The sequence below is a fragment of the Rhamphochromis longiceps genome, linkage group LG18 (genome assembly GCF_057381845.1).
Source record: "Rhamphochromis longiceps isolate RC_006_pf linkage group LG18, R_longiceps_female_GT1.1, whole genome shotgun sequence".
Classification (NCBI taxonomy): Eukaryota; Metazoa; Chordata; class Actinopteri; order Cichliformes; family Cichlidae; genus Rhamphochromis; species Rhamphochromis longiceps.
In genome coordinates this window covers 18,925,162-18,948,909 of record NC_140574.1, presented here as the reverse complement: position 1 = coordinate 18,948,909, position 23,748 = coordinate 18,925,162, and the positions used below count along the sequence as shown (strand labels likewise).

General features: G+C 38.8%; 1 protein-coding gene across 8 annotated transcripts in view; it reads left to right on the top strand.

Moving 5' to 3' along the window:
- The window catches only part of kmt2cb (lysine (K)-specific methyltransferase 2Cb), a 97,120-nt gene that overhangs the window by 5,566 nt on the left and 67,806 nt on the right, over positions 1-23,748 (top strand). For 7 of the 8 annotated variants that reach the window (XM_085388537.1, XM_085388541.1, XM_085388542.1 and 4 more), the window contains exons 2-3: positions 12,401-12,589; positions 22,660-22,748. In XM_085388537.1, the coding sequence (XP_085244663.1) occupies positions 12,402-12,589; positions 22,660-22,748 (277 nt within the window). In that variant the 5' untranslated portion in view covers position 12,401. The remainder of the gene's footprint in view (positions 1-12,400; positions 12,590-22,659; positions 22,749-23,748) is intronic. The other variant, XM_085388543.1, reaches the window with a different exon arrangement.

Genomic DNA, 23,748 nt, shown 5'->3' with positions numbered 1-23,748 from the left:
ATAAAAAATTAAATGACAGACATGGTCAAGATTATATGGATTAGAGGTTCTAAATGTTGGTTTTGTTGAATTGCCCAGCCACATATCAGTGTGATCCTTAGATAAGTGATGATCTTTGCAGCTGATATTTTAATTTTTATTCTTGCTTATGTTCTGTGTTTACTCTCATGCTGCTGCTGCTGCAGTACATGAGTTGCTAGCAGTGTAGCTAATGTATCATAGGAGACACTTAAGAGCCGAAGGTGATCAGTTGGACCACTGCACCACCACTAGCTTTTCTTTGTATATTTGGAATACTTTTTGGCCTAATTATCTATTGTACTCAAGCGAGTTGACGCATCTCATGAGTTCAGAACACGCCAGTGTTGGCTCCTCTCTTTTGCTGTATATTCAGTGTAATGGTTCTTACATGTATGGTAACACAATGTTTTATCATTAACTCCATTAATATTATTTCAGCACCACTTCACAGGCAACGTATTGGAAAGAAGAACTTAAAGTGCGAAAAAAGAAACTAGCGTGACTGTTAATGGCCATAGTGCACTGTAATGATTTTCACACTGAACTGAAGTGAAACTAATGCAAATAAATTTGGTGAATATTTTAAATGAATAAAGAGAAAATAAATTGGATGTTGGACCTGTCCTTTATTATTTTACCAATAAATATAAATGCAATAAAACTCTATTCTTGAATGTATTTTTTTCATATTTTGTTGCAGCATTTACTTTTGCTTGATGTTGGCTTACACATTAAAGGACTTCAACTTATAAATTTAGCACTTGTACTCTATATGGGCAGAAATCTGAAGTCAACCTGTCAGAAATTGAAAAAGTTATCTCAGTAGAGCAGGGCGATATGACCAAAAATATTTATCACGATATACGTTTGAAAATTTGCGATAACGATATAATTGACACTAGGCAAAATACTTTACAACTCCACAACTTTATTAGTGCAAAAAAACCCAAAAAACATCAATGTATTTTCACACTGGGGACCAGGAGGCATACAGTGCTGCCAGGGCCAACCTGAGAAGAGGCATCAAGACTGCCAAGCAGCAGCACAGGAGGCGTATCGAGGCCAGGTTTGAGAACAACACAAACCCAAGGCAGGTCTGGGAGGGCATCAGGGCTATCACGGACTACAAAAGAAGAACACCATCACCCTCAGCCGACAGTTCTACTCTGGCTGAGGATCTAAATCTCTTTTATGCCGGTTTTGATAGGGAGAACACCGACCCTGTCCTGTCCCCTCTCCCCTCAACCGATCCTGCTCCAGTCCTGAGCACTCATGAGCTGAGGCGTGTGTTCCGGAGCATTAACACCAGGAAGGCGGCCGGGCCAGATGGAGTGCTGGGCCGGGTGCTAAAAGACTGTGCTGCGGACCTGGCGGACGTCTTCACCTCTATATATAACACCTCGTTGTCCTGTTCACTGGTACCATCCTGTTTCAAAGCAGCAACCATCGTTCCCATCCCAAAACAGTCAAATGTCACATGTCTGAACGATTTCAGACCTGTGGCACTCACCCCCATTCCCGCCAAATGCCTGGAGAGACTGGTCATTAAACACATCAGAGCTGCTTTTCCACCATCCCTGGACTCGCACCAGTTTGCATACAGGGAGAACCGGTCAACCGAGGATGCGATCGCCACAGTGCTGCACACATTACTGAAGCACTTGGAACACAGGAACACCTATGCACGGCTCCTCTTTGTAGACTACAGCTCGGCTTTTAATACCATCCGGCCATACAAACTCCGTCCCAAACTCCACCAACTGGGACTTAACTCCTCTCTGTGCAACTGGATTGTGGACTTCCTCACTAACCGTAGACAGAGTGTCAGAGTGGGTAAGAACACCTCTTCCACCCTTGTGGTCAACACCGGTGCCCCTCAGGGGTGTGTTCTGAGCCCTCTGCTATACACTCTCTTCACCCATGACTGTATTTCCTCCTGCGCGTCCAATCTCATTGTTAAGTTTGCAGATGACACTACAGTGCTCGGACTTATATCCAACGATGATGAGACAAACTATAGGACAGAGGTGCAACAACTAGAGTCATGGTGCCACGACAATAACTTGGTCTTAAACACCAAAAAGACCAAGGGGATCATTGTAGATTTCCGGAAGAGGGGTCATAACAACCATCTGCCTCTCTTCATTGGCAGTGAGGCGGTGGAGAGGGTGAGCAGTTTTAAATTCTTGGTGGTAACTGTGACCGAGGACCTGTCCTGGGGCAACCATATCACCTCAGTTGCACGGAAGGCCCAACAGCGCCTCTACTACCTGAGGAGACTGCGGAGCGCACACATTCCCAGATCTCTGATGTTGAACTTCTACAACTGTGCCATCAGCAGCGTTCTGACGTATGGATTTCTAGTGTGGTTCCCCAGCTGCACCAAGGCCGATCAGCAAGCACTCCAGCGGGTGGTGAAAGAAGCTGGCAGAATTATTGGAACAAGTCTGCCAGAGATCAGTAATATCTTCCCCACTCGCTGTCTGAGGAGGGTGCACAGTATCCTGCGGGACCAACATCACCCTGCGCGCCACCTTTTCCATCTGCTGCCCTCAGGGAGAAGGTACAGGTCTATACAGGCCAGAACATCCAGACTGGCCAACAGCCTGTATCCACAGGCTGTGAGGCTCCTGAACTCTCTGCCCCCCTCTCACGGACAATAACCATATCCAACTTCTTAATAGCAATGAACTGGTCTGCATTGGTGCATCATATCTTTATTCTCTTCCCCCTCCTGCCCCCCCCCCCCCCCTCTTTCTTAAATAGATAACTATCATATCTGATATCATATCTCACAGTACAATAATATTGAATGGGTTGCATTGTTGTATTTTGTCATGTTTCTCAGGTCTTTGTCTGAATTTCTACGAACATTATTGCTAAGGATTGTCTTATTGCATTGGAGTCACACTGGGTTAAATATGTACACTTGGGTTTTAAGGGGTATTTATTATTTTCTTCTTTTTTTGGGGTTGTATGGAAGCCCCAAACGCAATTTCATTGTTCTTGACAATGACAATAAATAAATACTACTACTACTACTACTACTTAAACAAGCAGTTGCTTGTTTTTTTTTTTTTTTTAATGTGCATTAAAGTTATATAAAAATGTAACAGTGCAAATGCAAATTCCATGCTGACAGTTTAACCAAAAGCATTTCCAGTGGAAATTGGCCAACATATCCTGAGCATAACCATGTATAATATCCACAAAACTTCAAAAGAGGTTATACACACACACACACACACACACACACACACACACTCACACACACACACACTCACTCACTCACTCACTCTACGGTAATATTATGTTGAAGCACAGTACGTATCACTCCGCGAGGCTCTTGCCTACGGTAGCCGTAATGCTTTGACAATCCATCAAGTGGTGCGGGTTTATAGCTTAGCAAAGTCGTACTAAAACATTTAACAGATTTTCGAGCGCCGTGTACCACGTAAAATCGTTTCGAGGTCAGTAAACGCAAACAGAAACCATACATAAGGCACAGGGGATTATAAGGGGCACTGTCGATTTTCAGAAAAATCAAAGGATTGATTTTTAAGTGTGCCGTATTTAAAAAAAAAAACCCAAAAAAAAACACAGCAATAACGACGGCCCGCTAGCATACCAAAAATAGTGATTTGTTGTGTATCTGACGGACGAAAGCCAAACCAGTGCCACACCACTGAAGTTGCAGCATTTTTACAAACCAATTCTGATTCATCTGTTTCATTCAACGTTCCGCTTTCGCCCTTCTCATTCTCCATCACCGCCATGCTTTTTTAAATAAATTAATACATTTTTCATGTGCCCTTATATAATATTCTGGCTCCTTAAAATGTCAGTCACTAAAAAACTAAGATATGCTGGGCTATTTTCTGATGGCTTAACCTCTGGAAACATCAGCCAGTGTCTTAGGGGTTCCAGTGTAGCGGGGGGGTGTCATAATTGATTTCCACCAGTGAGTATTTAATTGAGCACTGTCAGTACAATTTATTGTAGTAGTAGTAAACAGATCTGAACTAACATCACTCTGATGGATGCATCAGGGGACAACCTGAGGTGCAGTATCTTGTCCAAGGATTCTTCGATATGCAGACTGGAGTAACCGGGGAATCGAGCCACAAACCTGATTGGTAGACGACCTGACACAGCTTCTCCGAACTATAAAGTGGCATTTAAAACACTTGTCATAACATATTGGCCGAAGCTCTTTGGCCAATGCATTTTATTTGCTTTCCACATTGATATCACCACATGAAAGCAAAATGTGATTAGTCAGTATTGGAGTAGCTGTGGCTCAGGCCATAGAGCATTTTTTTGTACCGTGTTTTTCACACTATATTGCGCACTTAAAATCCTTTAATTTTCTCAAAAATCGACAGTGCGCCCTATAATCCGGTGCGCCTTATGTATGAATTCTGGTTGTGCTTACTGACCTCGAACCGATTTTATGTGGTACATGGCACTCAAAATCTGTCAAAAGGTTTTAGTACGACTTTGGTAAGCTACAAAGCCGCACTGCTTAATGGAGTAATCTGAGTCCAAAACTCCGTCCGCTTCAGGTTCCAAAGTCAAATGAACACTGCGGCATCACAGTGTTAAAAACAGTCTAAATTCGTTCATCTTTAATAAAATGATAAATGTTCTGACTGAGAGATTTCTGAAAAACTTAAAACATACAGCTCTGCTATCACGACAGAAAACTAAACAGCAGTGACTTTTCTTAGGGTTACTGAAGTTGGACGAGCTGGTATATAATGATGTGCAACGTGATCGCTAGGGACACAGCTATGTTAGCATAACATAAACGCAATGAAGCTGGAGAATGAATGCTAACTTTTTTCCACTCGATAAAAGTTAACGCAAGGGTTCGCGATGGTTAGGGACAAATGCAATTGCATGACAGGATGTTGTTAACGGACCAACCTTCAGTCAGGAGAACAACTGAGATGATCCATCCACAATACAAGATTTGTAATTAATATACTGCAAGAACATGGGAATAGAGCAGCTGTGAGAGAATTGAACATTAATGAATCAATGGTACGGAAGTGGAGGACGCAAGAAAAATGAGTTGAGTGAAGTTTGAGTTATCTGACTGTTTTGTTTCGCTTAAGGTGCACCGGATTATAAGGCGCATTATGTATGAAAACAGACCCGTTCATCGACAGTGCACCTTATAATCTGGTGCGGATTATGGTCCGAAAAATATGGTACAAATCAGAAGGTTAGTACTTCAGTCCCAGACTCCTCTAGTCCACATGTTGAGGACGATGGTATTGAATTGCCTCTGATGTAGCCAACAGAGTTTGTGTGTGCGTGTAGATGCAATGATTTGAGTAATACGCACACAGAGAAGAACAAAGAGGCGGAGCTGTTACTGAGATTTTGAGCTCAGGCTGAGTGAAAGATAACAAGTTTCTAGCGTCCAAATCAGCAGTGCTGTTCCTGTAATCGCCATTAAAGCCTTCACTGGGAAAAAGCTAGTAGGAGTGCTTCCTCAAAACACCTGATCAACAACCTCTGACTTGAAGAAAAGCAAACTTTGAAGCTGCTCCATCCATGGCTGTTTGTTTTAACCTAGTCTGACAGCATGTTAAAACTACACAGCTTGATGTCAGCTGTCCTATTTTACATGGAAGACATACGTGCAACAAACAGTGCTGAGTCTAATGGGGTGCATGGGGTTTACCAGGCCATAAGGCTTTTGTAACATTTTCAGATTTAACGTGAAATAAAATATTGTATTAATGAAATTGATTTAATATTTCAAAATGTGAAAATAAAAGCTTTTTTTTCACAAGCCAATAAAAATGTACATGGATCAGTGAAACTCGGAGCCACTGACCTGGGGGTTGTTAGGTTGTTATTAATATGACTTAATGACTACACCATCATAACGTTTGTTTGTTTGTTTTGTTTTTTTTTAACAGATGTTGATTGAAGTTAAACTTCAAAACATTGCAATTACTAAAATGGAAACAAATGAGCAGTTCAAAACCTGTGGGTTTTTTTCAATAATTATTATTGCTCATTAATAAGAAAAAAAGTATTTTCCTAATTCTTTCTAATTAATCAATGAATTAATCAATAGATTACTCAATTACTAAAACAATCAAATGCTGCAGCTCTAGTATAAAGAGGTTAAAGCTATTGAACAAAGCTATATGAGTGTGTACAGGGGTGAATGTGGTTTGTATTTAAGAGTGCTGAGAGTAGAAAAGGCATCTATAACTTGGACTACTTTGATTACAGATGGAAATGCGAAACTTGATATCTAAATATTTCAGAGTCAGCCTGTTTTTTTGTTTTTTTATAATTGCATGCCAATAGATCTTTTCTTTAATTTAGCAGCACTGAGCAGATATATATCTGCCACATTGTCCTGTATGTGCCAATGTGGAAACAATTTTTACAATTTTTACAATTTTTTTTTTTTTTATATATAATCAGGGCTGGCTACCTTTCATGTTTGAATTGATACAAGTACTTGGAATTTGGTACCCCTAACAAATGGTGCCTTTTTTAGTGCTTGTTTTAAAACAAATTCAAATTCTTCTCTTATAAAATAATTCCATAATTATTGGCTGAAACTTTTTTTTTTATTGATAAGATTGTACACTCTACACTGTTGCCAGCTGCCTCGGTTAGTTTTACGACAGTGTTCCTGTTACAGTGTTTGCATATAATATTAAATGGTAATATTGGCCTACTGTTAGTTATGGTCAGAAATCAAGATTTTGGACATACTGTAATGTGTTTACTGTAAATAGCATGCTGATGAAAAATTTCAGTGCAGCCAGTGAAAGTGACAATCAATGCAAGAGGGGAAAAAGCCTGATTACTAGAGCTGGGCGATATGAGATTTTTTCATATCACGATATGTTTTTTTCATTTCAGGCGATAACGATATCTATCACGATATAAGCCAAATAACTTGTAAGAATTTGTAAGATTTAAATGTGCTGTTGCTCACAAGTAAAATGTGAAATAATCAGCAGCTTGTTTTTATTTAAATATTTATTTCCCATAATAAGTTCAACAGGGTAGATGTACTTAAGGAACATGAGACTTTTTCAGATAAATAAAGGCAAATATTGCAAACTACACAAAAGGCAGCCGCTAAAGCGTTTAAGTTTCAAAATAGAACAAACGAAACAGACTAAATTGTCAATTCCACTTAGAAACAAAATATTAATTCTAAAAATAAATCTTAGTTTGTTTTACAGAAGAACAGACAAAACTGACTAACTTTTGTCAATATCAAATAAACTGAGAACTAAAAGGAAATTCTCAATCTCTCCTTGTTGTATAGCTGAGCTTTTCAAACAGTTTTAACAGTTACTTTAGTCTGACAAAAGCCGAATGACGAATTAGCGCTTCCAGTCAGAGACTGAGGCTACGTCCACACGTACACGGGTATTTTTGAAAACGGAGATTTTCCGTTTTCGTTTTAAAAAATAATCTCGTCCACACATAAAGGCAGAAATGAAGGAAAACGCTGCTATGAACATGCCAAAGCAGCAGGTGGCGCTAGATTCCTAACCGTGCAGAAATGTTGGCCAATCAGAAGTCTAGAAGCCTCGGTGGGAAAAAGTAAACAAAGCTGGGGCATAGAAGCAGAACCGAGTCGTATGTGTGGAGGGACAGTAACTGTGTGTATATGTAAGCATTTAAACACTGCAGAGAGTAGAATTAACAGTAACAGTATTGTAGAAATTCATTTCACTGAAACAATAACGTGGTGCACAGTGTGACGCATGCACCAGTTTATTGTATTTCCAGACTTGTTTTCGGCACAATTTACAGTGCACGCTACTCTGTTTTTTGTCAGACTTGAAATAGCCGAAATACCTTCACACTACGGAACTTCTATGGCTCTTCCGTTCGACAATCTCTCCGGCATTGGAACCATCATCTGTTTTCTCTTCGGTCACACTCGGTTGATTTTTCTAGTCGGCACACTCATTTCCTCCATTACCCGCTGGCTGCTTCCCAAACAAACACACGTGCGGCTTGGCACTTGTGCTGTACGTAACAAGTCGCGACGTGACGCTGCGGATGTGATTGGTTCAGCTCTGCGCTACTTAATTTGGATTGGCTGACCTTTTTTTTTTTTTTTTTTTTTAAGAGGACAAGAGCGGCGAGGTCTATCGCGATAGCTTAATTTCTCTATCGAGTAAAAGTTATATCGCGATACATATCGTTATCGTTCTATCGCCCAGCTCTACTGATTACCTGATTAAAAGAGATATTGACAGCTTAAACTTTGCCCATCATTCCAGGGTTCGTAGTTAGCTGCAGGTCCTTTGTTGAATTTGCTTTCCGGCTGTCAAATATAACACACTCTTCAGCTTTTAGATGTATTTTGTGTTTGACCAGGTATTTTCTCAGACTAGAAGTGTCGCCATAACCAGCTTTGCAGTGTGTGCTACAGATGTTGTGCAGTTGAGTTTTAAAAAGTGTAACCACGGCTGAGACTGCTTCTAACTCCCCACCGCCATTGTCCTGTCCGGTGTCGATTCTTCACATGTCACAGGACTGATGTCATGCACCCTCGCTCTCTTTCTTCTTTTAACCCAGTTATGCTCCGGTGCCAAAATTTACACTGATTTAGTGTGAATCAATACTCAGTAGAGCTGATAAAACTTGGTTGGTACCCTAACAAGTAGTAAGCTGAAAAATATTTTAGAGTGTATATATAAGAATGGTGTTGTCACAGAGTTGTTAGGCTGAATGGCTGTGACACCATTGTTTACAAACTCTCCAATGTCTATAGCATATATAGCAGGGTGTACATCATAGCTTTAGACTGAAGTGTTTGTTTTTTAATTATTTATATTTTAATTAAAAGTTGCTCACAAGTTTTTAAAGTACATTGCTTTAATACGTTATTGACTATTTGTTTTCTTTTTAAGTATAAACAAGTGTGTAGAAAACTGCAGAAAGACATATCTTTTGCTAAACGTCTCCACTATTTTAACCATAACGCATGAGAGGTGTTGACATTTTTGATCTGCCACTTCTAAATGCATCTTCCTGTGATCAGCTATATTAATCCTCCATGCATCTATTATTATTATTATTATTATTATTATTATTATTATTAAAAATAAAAACATTTAAATAAAACAGCTACTCTGGGACTTTTATTCTTTTAGATGCTGACAGTCAACCCAGTATTTTTGTTCCAGCTGTACAGTTTTTCTTATGAACTGGTTTTAAAATTTACCAGAAACATCAGGTTTGCAGGAATCTGAGCATGGTTATAAATGGTCTAGCAAAGCTTAAATTAATTTATTTCTAGTCTTACTAGAATTGTAGTCCATTTACCACTACAATCCTGCCATCTCAAAATTACTTTGTATTGTTAAATACAAGTAAAGGGCAGTATTCCCATTGTTTACCATTGAGTGCTTTGTAGTGGCTTTTCCTTCAGTGTGTGGGTTGCAGAGAATAGAAAATGTGAACTGGCTGTATGTGGAGTGATTACAGATGGCTTTGAGTAAGAAGTAGAAATCCTACTGCACTGTACTTACAGTAGTCAAAAGCTAACAAACAATTTTTTGCTCAGCATTGAATTTTTTGATTTTCTCTAAACCCCTAGTTTGCTTCTACCAAAAAACTGTAATCTTGGTGTGTTTGAGATGTCTCTGGTCAGATAAGCCACCTCAAAAATGCTTAAAACCAATTATTTGAAATTATGTAATCAAAAGTCCTAACATGAATTCAGTTCATTTTTTAAAAATTGATTTGGACACAGTAAGGTACAGTGACAACACTAAAGCAGTGTTATTAAATGCTACTGAAGATTGAAAGACAACATCAGGCTTCTACGGCTAGATGGGTGTTATAGATTGGAGACATATCCTCACTGGTTGTGTCTTTTTAAGTTTTTTTTTTAAAAGGTTTTAACTGTGTTAAAACAGATCTGCAAATATACAAGAAGTTTCTGGAAAATGAAAATGCCCAAGAGCATTCATCATTCATCATCATTCATTGTTTTTAAATGGAAGTTTGGGAACACCAACCAGAACTGAAGCACCTATCAGGTCTTTATATCAGGATGGGTAGACTGAAGCTGTGCCTTGTAGTTTTTTTAATGTAGTTTTGCATGGTATACATACCGGAAGGATACTGCAATACTCTGCTGTTTCTAAAAACACAAATTTATGACTAATACCAGTGTTTGAGAAATGACAGTGTTCCAAAGAAAGTTGTAATTTCTGCATTTTATGTGCAACAGCGGCGCAGTGTTTTCCTGAGCGCACTACTTCATTTCCCTGCAGGCATAGTGGGCGGGCTAATGCTGCAGCTATCACAAAACAAGACACACAGTTCCCAAAACAAGTTTCTTGCATACTGTTTACAGCTAGCCAACAAAGTGAATGCATAGGATACACTGAGTAGTAGATGGCAGTTGGGGTAAGCTCACAAACATCTCTGTGAAAGTTTTTTTTTTTTTGGGGGGGGGGGGGTTCTTTAAAAATTGAGATGGACCAAAGAAGCCAGCTTTACATTCGTCACCTTTTCCCCCCCTAAAGGATTCAAAAAGAAGAGGGAATATGATAACTATTGCATGTTGTACATGAGTCAAATAAAATTATTATAAGCTAAATCTTCACCATTAAAGTTTGGCGAGCTTATTGGCTAAGGTCAGTGGCAACTGTTTGGTTTCTCTTTTGGCTAAATGGTGAATGAAGCAACCATGTATACAAATCGGGTGTTCGCAGGTATTCAGGTCAAAACAAAAGTTGTAAATTATCAATTTGTGTTCAATACGTTCTGTTAATGGTTAGCATGTCAGTTTCTTTTACACTATTGTATGTTGTTAACTTTCCCGTGTGTGCTTTTTTTTTTTTCTTCCCCTTTTTGCTCTTGCCTTTCTGTACTCTTCTATCCCCTCTATCCCCCACCAATCACAGCAGATCCCTGAGCCTGTTTTTTGGAGGTCTCTTCTTGTTAAAAGGAAGCTCTTCCTTCCCACTTGTTACCAAGCATGTGCACTGATTCATTGGGTGGGGGGGTTCCTCTAATATATTAGGGTCTTGGGTCTTCACCTTGCCATGTAGAGCACTTTGAGGCAGCTTTAGATGGGAGTTGGCGCTGTATATAAAAGTGAATTGTCAGACATGCTCTTGTTTATGAAAAAGAGAACAGAATCTAAAAATAGCAAATAATCTAGAGTTGCCTGTAAAAACAACAAAGTACGTGATTTCCTCTCTCATTTTCAGCCATAAATGAGTATACATACTTCTTTAATTAGTAGTTTACATATCAAAACAGTTACAAAACACAATAATGAAAACAAAAGCAAAGATGATGCATTTTCACAGAATTTGTAAAGAGGACAGGAATGGTGTTTATGTAGGAAAAAAACCCAAAAGAACTCAATTCTAAGTATTTGGTCTATGTTGAGATTGCAATTATTAAACACAATTTCTACCATTTAGTAATTTAACTGAAGGGGGGGTGGTGTCAAGATATTGAGGGTTTTTTGGGGGGATTTTTTAAGACAAAATTGTGATAACACTTGGGGGGTTAGTTGCACAGTCTTATTGGTAGAGACCTCCAAGTATAACAGAGCAGCCATTTTTCCACAGGAAGCCACTTACAGCACACTTATTCAAACTGCCCCAAAATAATCAAATGCTAGCAAATTAATTTGATAAAATCACAAAGAAGTAAAATGAAGTAAGCAGTTATCCACAAAGTATGTTGTCAAATAGATTAATTTCAATAGGTGCGTGTGAGCAGGAAACACTGAAATTAGTGCTGTTTATAATAAGGCAAGACAGATTTTGCACTCACTATTTCAAACTTAAATTTCTCTAAAAGTACGAATGTGTTACCTACACATCATCAGCACACTTTTTTCCTTTATCAGTACCAGGAAAAAAGTGTGCTGATGATGCGGGCCAAATGTAATTAGGCTGGCCCACGGGCCAGAGTTTGACACCTATGAAATACAGGATCTCTGGAGAGACTTGAATATAACTATGTGCATCAAAACCTAGGTGTGCTGAGCATGTATCATTCCTAAGTAGACTTTGAGTTTAATATTGCTACCAGGGTCTGATTTTCAATAACATATCAGAGTAGTTGTATATGAAAAGATGAAATCAATTTAATTGTCTGAACAAAATGCAGAAAATTTCAAAGGCGACAAAAGCTTTCTGACTACGCTGTTTGAGTTTACAGATAAATCAAAAATTATTCAAAAAACATGGACTTCCATGTTTATCAGTTAAAAATAGCGTCTTAGACATGTACTAAATTAAAACCTGTTAATATAAATTCAGATTAGGTGCAAATCAGCATCCGTTTTGCTTTTTTCCAAACATTGCTTACCTCGTCTTTCTTAACGGTTTTTCAGAATGTCATCAGAGGATAAGACTGTGGAGCCCTCTGACCAGGGACCCTCACCGCCATCAAGCAGTGTAGGGGCCACGTCCACAGGAAGTCCTGCCCACGCAGACAAGCGACCACGTGGCAGGCCGCGCAAGGATGCTGCTGCCCTCCTACCCCAGGCACCACCCTTATCCACGTCTAAGAACAGAAAAAAGTAGGTTTTTACCTTTGACATTCAAATCAGTTTGTATTTTTAAAGCTCAGGGAATTACTTATTCTTGCTGAATTGGTTAGCATTGCTAGTGCAGTAACTTTATGTAATACTTTTTGTAAGCAGTGGTCTGGTGCCGGACCCCCTCTATAAAATGCTTAGGTTTAGACTTTAAATTAGTCTTGAAATTTTTCTTGACATTGGATTTGTAAGATGTGCGGAGCCAAAAGAAGAAGAAGTGTGAATCCCATATTCTTTTCAAACTTTATATATTTTAAATATCTGATATTACCTGCTTCACCATTTCCCCTTAGTGACAGCGCAGGTGAGGTTTTAGAGACATACCCATATGTCTCTCATATTGGATTTTCTTAATTATCGTCCTCTTAAATCCAGAATCTAATTTAAGATCCTTCTCATCGCATTTAAGCTTTTAAATAATCAGGCCCCATCTTATCTCTAAGACCTCATAGTACCATATCACCCCATTAGACCACTTTGCTCTCAGACTGTGGGCTTACTTGTTGTACCCAGGATATTTTAAAGTAGATTGGGAGGCCTCTCTTCTGTGGAACCAGCTCCCAGTTTGGATTCTGGAGATAGATACCCTCTCTACTTTTTAAGATTATGTTTAAAACTGTTTGATCTTATAGATAAGGCTGGATCGTGTAACCCTGAACCCTCTTAGTTACGTTGCAATCGGTCTAGGCTGCTTCCTTTAATGCACTGAGCGCTTCTTCTTCATTCACTTTTTCCCCTCTCACTGTGTTTATACACCACTCTGTATTTAATCATTAGTTTTGTGGATTTTTTTTAATTTTTTTTTTATTTCTGTCTCTTTTCCAGTAATGTGTTTTTTTTGTGCTGTCTTCCTCCTCTTACCCTAACTGGTTGCATAGATAGCTGCCTGTCCCTAAGCCTGCTTTTTTTTTTTTTTTTTTTTTTTTAAAGTTTCATCCTGCTAAAAGGGTTTTTTTCCTTTCCACTGTCACCAAGCACTTTTTCTCATGCAGTCATCTGAATTTGTAATTTTGTCTGTGTTATTGTAAGGTCTTTACCTAACAAAATAAAACACCTTGATGCTTTATGTGATTCAGCACTATATAAATAAAATTGAATAGGGAATTACTTAATTCTTGCTGAATTGGTTATTCTTGCTGAATGCGATCACAGCAATGATTAAGGGTGTTGAACCTGGGCAACATTTAATATTTGGCCAAAAATAAGCCTTGGGAATTTGTTGCTGTTGCAATGGGCACAGTGGAGTAGATCTGCAATGTTCACCACAACAGAGAATTGATACGCGTAAATGATTACAAATACATGGTTTTCTTCTTAAACTATTCTTGTGATCAAAGTTTAGAAAATTAGGCTACAGTTCTGTAACCGACATTTGCAACACAGAGTGAAAAATAAATTTAACTTGCTGAATTGGACTCGTAGACTTTAGAAAGTCATGTATGGTATTTAAACCCCTTTACTTTTACATAACACTGTAAACTTGATAACAAAACCCCAGAAAACTATGCAAGATTTAATAAGATGATTGTGGTGAGACTTACCGTTGCACTCCTGCCACCATGTACATCACTCTATGTGAAATTTTACAGTAAACCTAAGAAATCATAGTAACAGTGGTAACTTAAAATCTTTCACTGGTTATTATTTTTATTTTTATGTATTTATTATTCATGGTAAGTTAAGTACACAAAACCAGCTTTGGAAAAATGGGTGATCTTGCCTTTTATTATTGCTTCTCCTCCAAATTCTGTCAGGTGTCATGAGCTTAAATACCCCATTCTGTGTTACTGCTTATTAAATCCAGTGCTTACCTGGTAAGAGACGGCATTAAAACTTAATCCCATGTTATTAAACAAAAATATCAAGGTGGTGCATAGGAAGCATTGGGGAAAAAAGCCCTCAGTTTAAATCTGAAAATGGTCCTTATACTATATGTGGCATATTTAAAGTGGTCTGAACCTACTTTTGGCTGCTCCTATTTGAATCCAAAGGGATTTGTGTTTCCTCCTGGAATTAAAGTGGGGGCCTTTTGCAGTGTACTCAATAGTACCGTGGTTGACCACTTCTTACTTAAAGTAGTCTGAAACTACAAAATATTTTATGGTCATTCTAGCATTGCATAAGTTACTACTTTAAGTCCTTTGTAGAAGTCCTTGGGGTTTTAGCAGCTTGATTTCATGTAATTCCACCACAGATGTTTAGGCTCCGTGCAAGGTGTCCTGCTTCTCTGTGACTTCCTTAGCAACATACAATGCAGCTTAGAGCTGTAAAATAATGCCCGCAAGGTTCTTAACTCTCTCCTCAGTCTGTCCTCTCATTCAATCTTAATACCCTGTTCCCAATGGATCGTTTAATCTCCAAGTATTCAGACAATACATTAATGCCACAGTAGAAGGATGACCAGGGACACACTTGAAATACTTAATGTTGTTTAACTGGTCACGAACTAACCATCAGCAGTTTTATTTATATCTTTGTAATGGCTAGGGTTTTGTTAAGAATCAAGAATAGAATTACAATTTGTATATATTTTAAAGTATGTCATTATTTTTGCAGAATAGGCTGCTGATTACACACTTATTTAGCTCTGCCGCAATTATTTATCCCCTCTCAGATTTCATTTAATTAGATACAAACACCTCCTGAAAGCTAAATTGCAAGCTCATATTCCATAAAACACCCCCAACACAGTGATTACAGCTTTGTGAATTCAGACAATTTACTCCATCCCGATTTCTAATTACTGTTGGTCATAAAAGCCTACAGGCTAATGAGGAATGGCTGGTCCTCTAAACTGTACTGTAACTTGTAATCGAACCATGGTGAACACTTATAACGTCATTCTAGACCAATTAATTGTTCTCATAGGCTAATCAGCTTCATTCTGTGGTGTATGTTTTAATTTTAAAATTGTCATAGATAAGTGTGATTAAGGGTATTGATTTGTGACAAAGGTGGATGCTCTATAAATCGCTGTTGTAGACCTGATTGGTTAGAATTTACTAGATTTGCTTATGCTCCATCTGCTAGTCCATCTCTTCCAGAGCAACATGATCCTTGTCAGGTTTTCCAGGCAGCACTGTGCTAGCTGGGACTACTTACCAGAGCATTATTTTCACCTTTTCTTTTTTTTTTTTTTCTTTTCCCTGTCTCTCTTGCTCGCTCTCCCTGTGGTAGGACTGTGGGGGGAAGTTGTGCAGGGTATGGGACCCGAACACTAGTCTTTTGCATTTGTCAGTGACATAACTGGCTGTCTGAATGCTGCAATTTGATCTCATTAGTTCTGAATAATATAATATACAGCTTGATGCTGTGTGGTGGTCTGTGCAAAGACGTCACTGCCAACAGCTGTTTTCAGGTTGTGATCATAGGCTTATAACTGCTCATATATCAATTTGGGCTTGGTTTCTGCTATTAGATACTAGAAATACTTGAAAGATAAAAATTGTATTTAATGAAAATTTTACTAGATAGTAGTAGTAGTAGTAGTAGCAGCAGTTGGCCATGTACTAAGCATACTACATGTAGGACTGCAACGATTAGTCGACTAGTCACGATTACGTCGACTATCAAAATCGCCGACGACTAATTTAATAGTCGATGCGTCGTTTGAAGCTTTGTAAGATCCCAAAAGACGCAGGAATAAGTAGTAGGATTTAAGAGTGTAATAGCGGACTGAAACAAAAGATGGCAGCACTGCATGTACAAGGATGCCAGCTGCCGTTAAATCCCGAAGAAGAAGAAGCAGTGTCCGGTATCGCAGCCGTGTCCAAATTCAGGAACCGCATCCTCCTGTGCCCGCATTTGTAGGCCGATTACGTTACAGCGACACGACGAAGACTGTCCAAATTCGAAGACTCCGACAAATGTGCCCTTCATTTCCCCAGATTTAAAGGATGGGTCGGGTGTGTACTTCGTGGCCCAACCTATCACAGAATTCATAGCGCGGCCCAACTCAGTTTCCAACAATAGCGGCAGCTAGTTAGTTTTAATATTACTCTTATTATACTTTCTGGGTCACAAAATAAACATTACACATAATTTCAGGCGAGCATGTAGCTGTGTAAACTTCAAATATCTGCTCAGTTTATCAAGACACCACATATTTTCAAAAGCGCTCCAACGTTTTCGGAAACATCTGTTACTCACCAGCTCGATAGCGAGCCGAGGTTCAAGGCTCACTAGAGCAGGTGAGAACACCGGACTCCCGGCAAATCGTTTTCAAACCCACTGCCGTCTTTCGCTACTCAGGTTAAACATGATATATAAGTCACTTAGATAACTTAAAAATGTTATCGTTTGGCTTTTTTCAGTATTTTATTTGTTCCTGAGTAAATTGGTTTGGCTGAGATTAAAGTTATAGTTTTTACACAGCTGAATAAACGTCAAGCAGACAACTGATTATCAGAAGTGTGAGATGCTCGAGAATATGCTCCGGTGTCCTGTTATATTTTAGATAGCAAGGAGCAGACGGCTGAGTTTATTAAACTCCACCGAAACAATCTGCTAATTTCATTAAAATTTAATAAACTATCATCTTGTCTTTATTTTTAGTTAGCACATACCTTAAACACTTAAAGCTGTAAGCTAATGATAGTTATATAAGAGCAGATGCATGCTGGTGTAATAAGCTGTACGTTTTATGTCCAATGGATGCATGATCTGATTAGTCGACTAATCGCAAAAAATAATCTGTGACTAGTCGACTATTAAAATAGTCGTTTGTGGCAGCCCTAACTACATGGTCATCTCATAAATGGTTTGATGCTCTTTTATACCTTTATACATCTTTAGCTGGTTATTGGTATGGACATGAGTTTTTTTTTACATGTTCTTACCATATTGACCAGGTTTGAATAATATACATTCACTGGACAATTTGTTAGGTACGCCTACCCAGTGCTGGGTAAGAGCCCATTTTAGCTTTAGAATATTTGGTCCATATTGACACAATAGCAGCACACAGTTGCTGTAGATTCTTTGTCTGCATATTTCTTATAGAGATATCCTGTTCTACATGAGACCAAAGGTGCACTTTTGGATTGCGATCTGGTAACTATAGAGGCCACTTGAGTACTGTGAACTCATTGTAACCTTCAAGAAACCCAATTGAGATGATTTTGAAACGTTCCTTGTTGTTCTGTTGAAAGTAGCCATGCAAAAATGGATACAATGTGGTTATAAGGGACAGACATGGTCAACAATAGAACTCAGACAGGCTGTGGTGTTTAAATGATGCTCAGTTTGATACTAAGAGGACCAAAGAGGGACAAGAAAATATCTTTCTCGTCATTAAAACCAGTCTGAACTGTTACAAGGCAGGATGGATCCATGCTTTCATGTTGTTTATACCAAATTGTGGTTCTATCATCCAAATGTTGGAGCAGAAATCGAGACTCATTAGACCAGGCAACCTTTTTTCCCAATCTTCGTGAGCCTGTGCGAACTGCTGTCAGCTGGAAATAGTCTGGCCATTCTCATTTGACCAATGGCATCAACAAGACAATGCATTTTGACCAGGACAATTCCAGTAGATCAACAGTTTCTGGTATACACAATCTAGGGCTGTTCTAATAATACCAGCATAATTTTTTATGTGTTTTTTTTTTAAAGTGTCATATCATGATATCATTACTATAGCAGCATCCTACACTTATATTCCGTATTGCACACAATAATGAGGCACACTCAGACATGTCCGACAGGCAGACAGCCAGGTGTCCGGCTCTGATGACGATTTGGTAACAGCTGAGGTCATTGAAAAAAACCCAACAAAGCACAGTACCTTAAAATTATTTGTGTGAAAGCCGGAAACGACAAACTTGTTTCACTACTTGAGCCAAAAAACACAGAGTACGACCAGGCTATCAGCTGGTGATGTATGACCGAAATGTAAACAAATGACTCACCCAAGCATCGTTGGAGCACTCGCTAGATATACTTCTTACAACAGGAAGAGCAAACGGTGGCTGGTAATCACTGATGCAGTTACATATTGTTTAGCCAAGTAAATGACAGCAATTCAAATGGTGGAAAGGGAGGAAGGAGGAAGACATTTTTCATTTTTTATTATGTGGCAATACTGTGCAGGCTGCTGATGAACGACAAGTTACCTCAACTTAGATATTATTAAACTAAAGTGTAGAGCAGTCATATTATACTTAATATTTCCAGTGAAAATGCTACCTAGGCTAATTTTGTGCTTACATTTGAGTTGTGCTGTGTCACTACTATTGTACTATAGTGCTGCTGCTGGCAGCTTGTTTTAATAGATCCACACTTTAAATTCGATAGTCTGTTATTGTTGACAGCAAGTCATTGGTAAAGAACAACTGAAAATGCCCTTTAGGTTATTTGTACTAGTAAGTGCTGCTACCTGCAAGCTACAGTCCCCACTATAACACTCTTCAGTAATTTCTTTTTTTTCTCAGTATCCACTGAGATTAATTAAATTTTTATGCTCATCTTATTCTTAAAATAAAAGTTGTTTCTTATAAGAGAACCAGATACTATTTTGCTGTAAGTCCACTGTGCATCCAGTGAAAAAATTAACACAGTACCCTCTGATTTATTTATTTATTTTAAAGGGGGGGAAAAAGTGTTGAAAAAATAGTGAATTATGAAAACAAATCAGAAAATGAGCTGTTCTGCTTGTGGCAGAGTTCCACTCATGTTTCATGTTGGGACATTATCTTATTTTCTCCTGTAAGCCAATTTGTTGCTTCTAGTCTTCCAAAAGCAATAAATGAGTAACTACAGACTGCTGTCTTTTGATCTTGCAAGACCAGAAGAGTCTCGTCATTAAAATATCAACATAAATCAAAAATCATCCAAGCTGTGCAAGCCACTCATCAATCCATCTGCTATACTGGGATCCAGGCTTTGACAATCTACTGTAATGCCATCATGCAGACCCTTTCCAGACAGTTGAAGCAGTAAGGCCAGTAAAGCAACATCTCCTTCCACTCCCTGGTGGCATCCAGTCGCTGATACCCTCATTTGTAACTTTTTCCATAAAGACTAGCTGACTGCGGCTTTTGCTATTGCTATGTACTTAGCTACTGTTTGATTTTTAAAGATAACAAAATTAAAAACTGAAAAGTAAATTTGTTCAGAATAGCATTAAAAAATTAAATTGATATAGAATAGTTACTGAGAGAGGCCATCCACCATTCCTGATTATATCTACACCGACTTCCATATGATCCTGAACTACAGTAGTTGGTTCATACTAGGCCATGTAATAGGCTATAACAGAGTTCTGTTAAAATGCAGTTGTTTGTTTCTACATCAAGTTATTTATGTTTGACTCAAGCTCACAGGTAATTGTTTTTAGCCAAGGTTTGCTAGAGACTTCTTCTGTCATTCCCCATGGAAGTCATTTAGAAGGAGGGGTTGATTTGGCATCTAGCCATTTGTGATTTTTCTCTCCAGTGACACAAAATTACCCACCCCCACCCCCAATCTCCTCCCTCACTTCCCACCCGCTGGATCCTCCTGAGTACCCCGGAGACATACTGCTCTCCTTTGGGCTGTGTTTGTTCTCCCCACTTAGCCTGCTAGCACTCGGTGTTGCTATTTAATTTGTATCCATGACAATTATCCCCTCCACATGCTGCTTCCAAGATTAGGTTAACTGAGCTTGCGTTGAAGGGATGCTGACACTGGCAGATATTTACATACTCTGTGTGTACAAGCAAGGTATGAGTTGGTGTGTCTGAGCGTATGAGTTGGCACACAACGCCTGTTTGTAAATGTACACGTGGTTGTCTGTTTGCTGACATGGCACATACAGTGAAATATAAGAAAGGTGGAACTTTCTTTGTTAGAAAAGTGTGTTGATACTAAGGACTTCTTTAAAAGCTAACATTACACATATTATGATCGTTCACAGACAATCACCTTAAAGGGCTAGAGGTGAGAATTTTAGTTACAGTTAAACTGAGTAATCCAAAACCTGGTCCAGCGTGGTTGTAGGGGAGATGGTTAGGTGTACAGATCTGAGAGGCTATATTGATAAATAAATGCATTTCTTGGATGTCTGTTTTATTAAACAGCCCTCTTCAGATCTTGCCAAAGCACGTTGGTTGGATTAAGACTCTTTTTTTTTGCTGTTGTTAAAAAAATCATACATTTTATTTTTCAACTATTCTGTTGTGTATTTATCTGTATGCTCTAGGTCAATGTCTGTTTCACTATCCAGCTGCTCCCCAAGCTTCAGGTTATTGTCTGCTACAATCATATAATGTAATTTCTTTCTTTTTTGATTGCCTCAACACTTCCAGGATGTCAGTCCCCGAGGTTGCAGAGCAGTCTCAAACTTTCCATGTTTCACAGTGACCTTTTTAAAATTTGAGATGTGTATTTTATTTATTTTTTAAATTTCTGCCGTTTCATTAATTTATTTCCTGTAGAGTTTTCTGCTGGTGTTTTACTTATTCTCTTGACCTCATGTTCAACTGCTTCAGCATTATTGGACTCGGTGTGATTGGGGTATCTTTGCAGAACACCCTCTTCTCAAAAATTATCGCTAATCCTAAACTAGTTGTACACAATTTAAGAACATGCTGGCCTTAAAGGTACAGTAAGTTGGTTTTTTGTTTGTTTGTTTTTTTTAATTTGATCTTTTTTTCTTTTCTTTGTTTAGATTTAATAGAAAAAATTGTGAGCATCAACTTGTGGAAGCCACCATGTTACTTGACTACCTTGAATACAGTGGCCAAGATGGTCATTATCCTTCTGTCTAATTGGGTTTTATGTATGTGGATAGAGACCAGCCCACTTACAAGTTAGTTTTAATTTAAAGATCACAAATAGCTCTTTCAAACTCTATATGACTATTTAACATTTGTACATGAATGCTTTCGTCATGTCTTTCTCATTATGTCTTTCTCTTCCTTAACTACTGCTATGTCTTCTCCCTCATCTCTACCTCATCCTCTTCCTCCTCACCTCAAGCCTCATCTCCTGAACTGAAGTCAGGGCTCTAACACAAGAAAAGGTGCATGCATATGAACATTTATTCCAGATATTGTTGCAGTTAGTTATTGTGAGTAGCAAACTGAACAACAAACTAGCTAAACGACAACAGCTGGTTGTTGCATTTTGCAGCACTGACCATGAATGGTTGGTTAGTATGACTGTCATACCATAGTGTATGACTAATTCATGCAGAAATCCAGGTAATTCCAAAGCTTTACAAACTCTTTCTTTGAGTTCCCCCAAACCAGTAAGTGTAGATTAGTTTTTCTTTAACCAAATTCATCTTATGACAGCCAGCAACCATTCACTAACCAGTTTGGGGTAATGCGGATTTCTTCCCTACTAACTGGTGGTTTCCAGGGGGTTACCAGCTAGTCTCTATACTGGTGTGACTGAGGGCCATTTATACTTGCTGTTGTTGCGCTCCTCTTGCTGAAAGTGATCTCACAATGGCTGGTGTGAGACACTTTTTGGTGTCGTTTCAGTTTGCTGTGCACCTCATGTGTCTTTTCTAACCTTGTGTTGGTCACGCAGCTGGTTTGAAGACACAGCTTATGCAGAGTTGAATGTTGCAATAGTGTGAAAAGATGAAACTTTCAGGAGGACAAATTGATTTCTTTGCTTCCTCTACATGTTTTGTCTCCTACTATATGAGGAGGTTTTGTCTGAGTGGCAACACCTATCGTTCAGCAAGTCTGGCATGACATCAGAAACAGTAAAACGGTGGCTGTGATGACGTCACTGTGATGCTACCATTGTGGTTACCATAAATAGGCCAATAGCGCCATCATCACTGAATCGCCCATTTATTTTCATTGCCTCTATGTTTTACCAGAGTTTCTCCTTGCAGCTGTAACACGAATATGTATGAAACACCCCACCAGTACCACCCTTTTGCCTTACCCATGACTTCAATGCCTCCATTAAAAATCAGTGAAAGCCATGACGATATTTAATTAATTCATGACTAAACCACCACTCCCCCGTCTCGAGGTGAAGTTGTGTAGTTTTAATGTCTTATTTCTTTTCATTTCCTCTGTTTCTTTGTTTGTTTGTTTTTCTTACTCCAGGGGTCGCACCAGAGGGAGAGTTGTTGTGGATGAGGAGGACAGCATGGATGGGATTGAGATAACAGAGTCCATAGACCCTCAGGACACAGGTGAGACTTTGTTTTTGATCTTTTATATACACATTGGTTTTACTGAGAGTGATATATGACTTGAACCTGCACCCCAAGTAGCCTTATGCAGTGCTTTGAAGGGTATGTTAGTAAAGGTAGATGAGTCTCCTTCTCCTGGAGAAGGATGGATGAGAGCTTTTTCTTAGCACCCAGTGCCTTTTTTTCAGGGCTATAATTGAATGGGTTTAGCTTGAGCTGTGAAGCTGTAGTGGGTGTGTATTTTTTCTTCTCCCCTTACTGCTTCCATCTCTCCTCTTGCTCTGAGATTGGCATTGAGGTGCAGAGGGAAAGAGCCCAAGGCTAATGCCCTCTAAAAGCTTTTTAAAATCCCATCAGTCTCTCCAGACCCATTTATGTGCCTTTTTTATGTGTGTACATCACATCATGTGATCATGCCTCCCATTCTGATACATTTCAGTGCCGCCCTGTTGCTGAGCTGAAGATAGTTGGAAATGTGACGCTGTCAATGACTTGCCGTTCTTCTGGTATCATTTACCTTAGAACAAACAAAGGCAATATTTCAGAGTTTAAAACCCTTCAACATTTTTTTTTGTAAATGATGTTATGAAATAACCAAGCATTCACTTTGCCTTTTCAGTCTACCGCCAGATGCACTTAAAACTCAGTGGTTTCTTCAGTGGCTCTCTGCCTCTGGGCTTTTGGCAAAATGAAATTTGTGACTCTGTGCAGTCTTGTCCTTAAAGTGATATGTGCTGAGGTCAAGCACAGTATATTATAGCCTTTTAAATGCATTGTTTATTTTGTCTGTCTCTAAATTGTTATACTTAGAGGTCACATAGCTCACATTTTCAATATACATTACCATTAAAACAGTGTGATTGCATCTAGGGAATGTGTAGAGAAATTAACGACTGATAAAGTGATAAGCCATGGCGTTATCAGTTTTGATTATGGTACTTTAGAGATTATAATGCTTCTTCTTTTTCTTTTTTTCATTCCAATCCCCCAAAAGCGACCC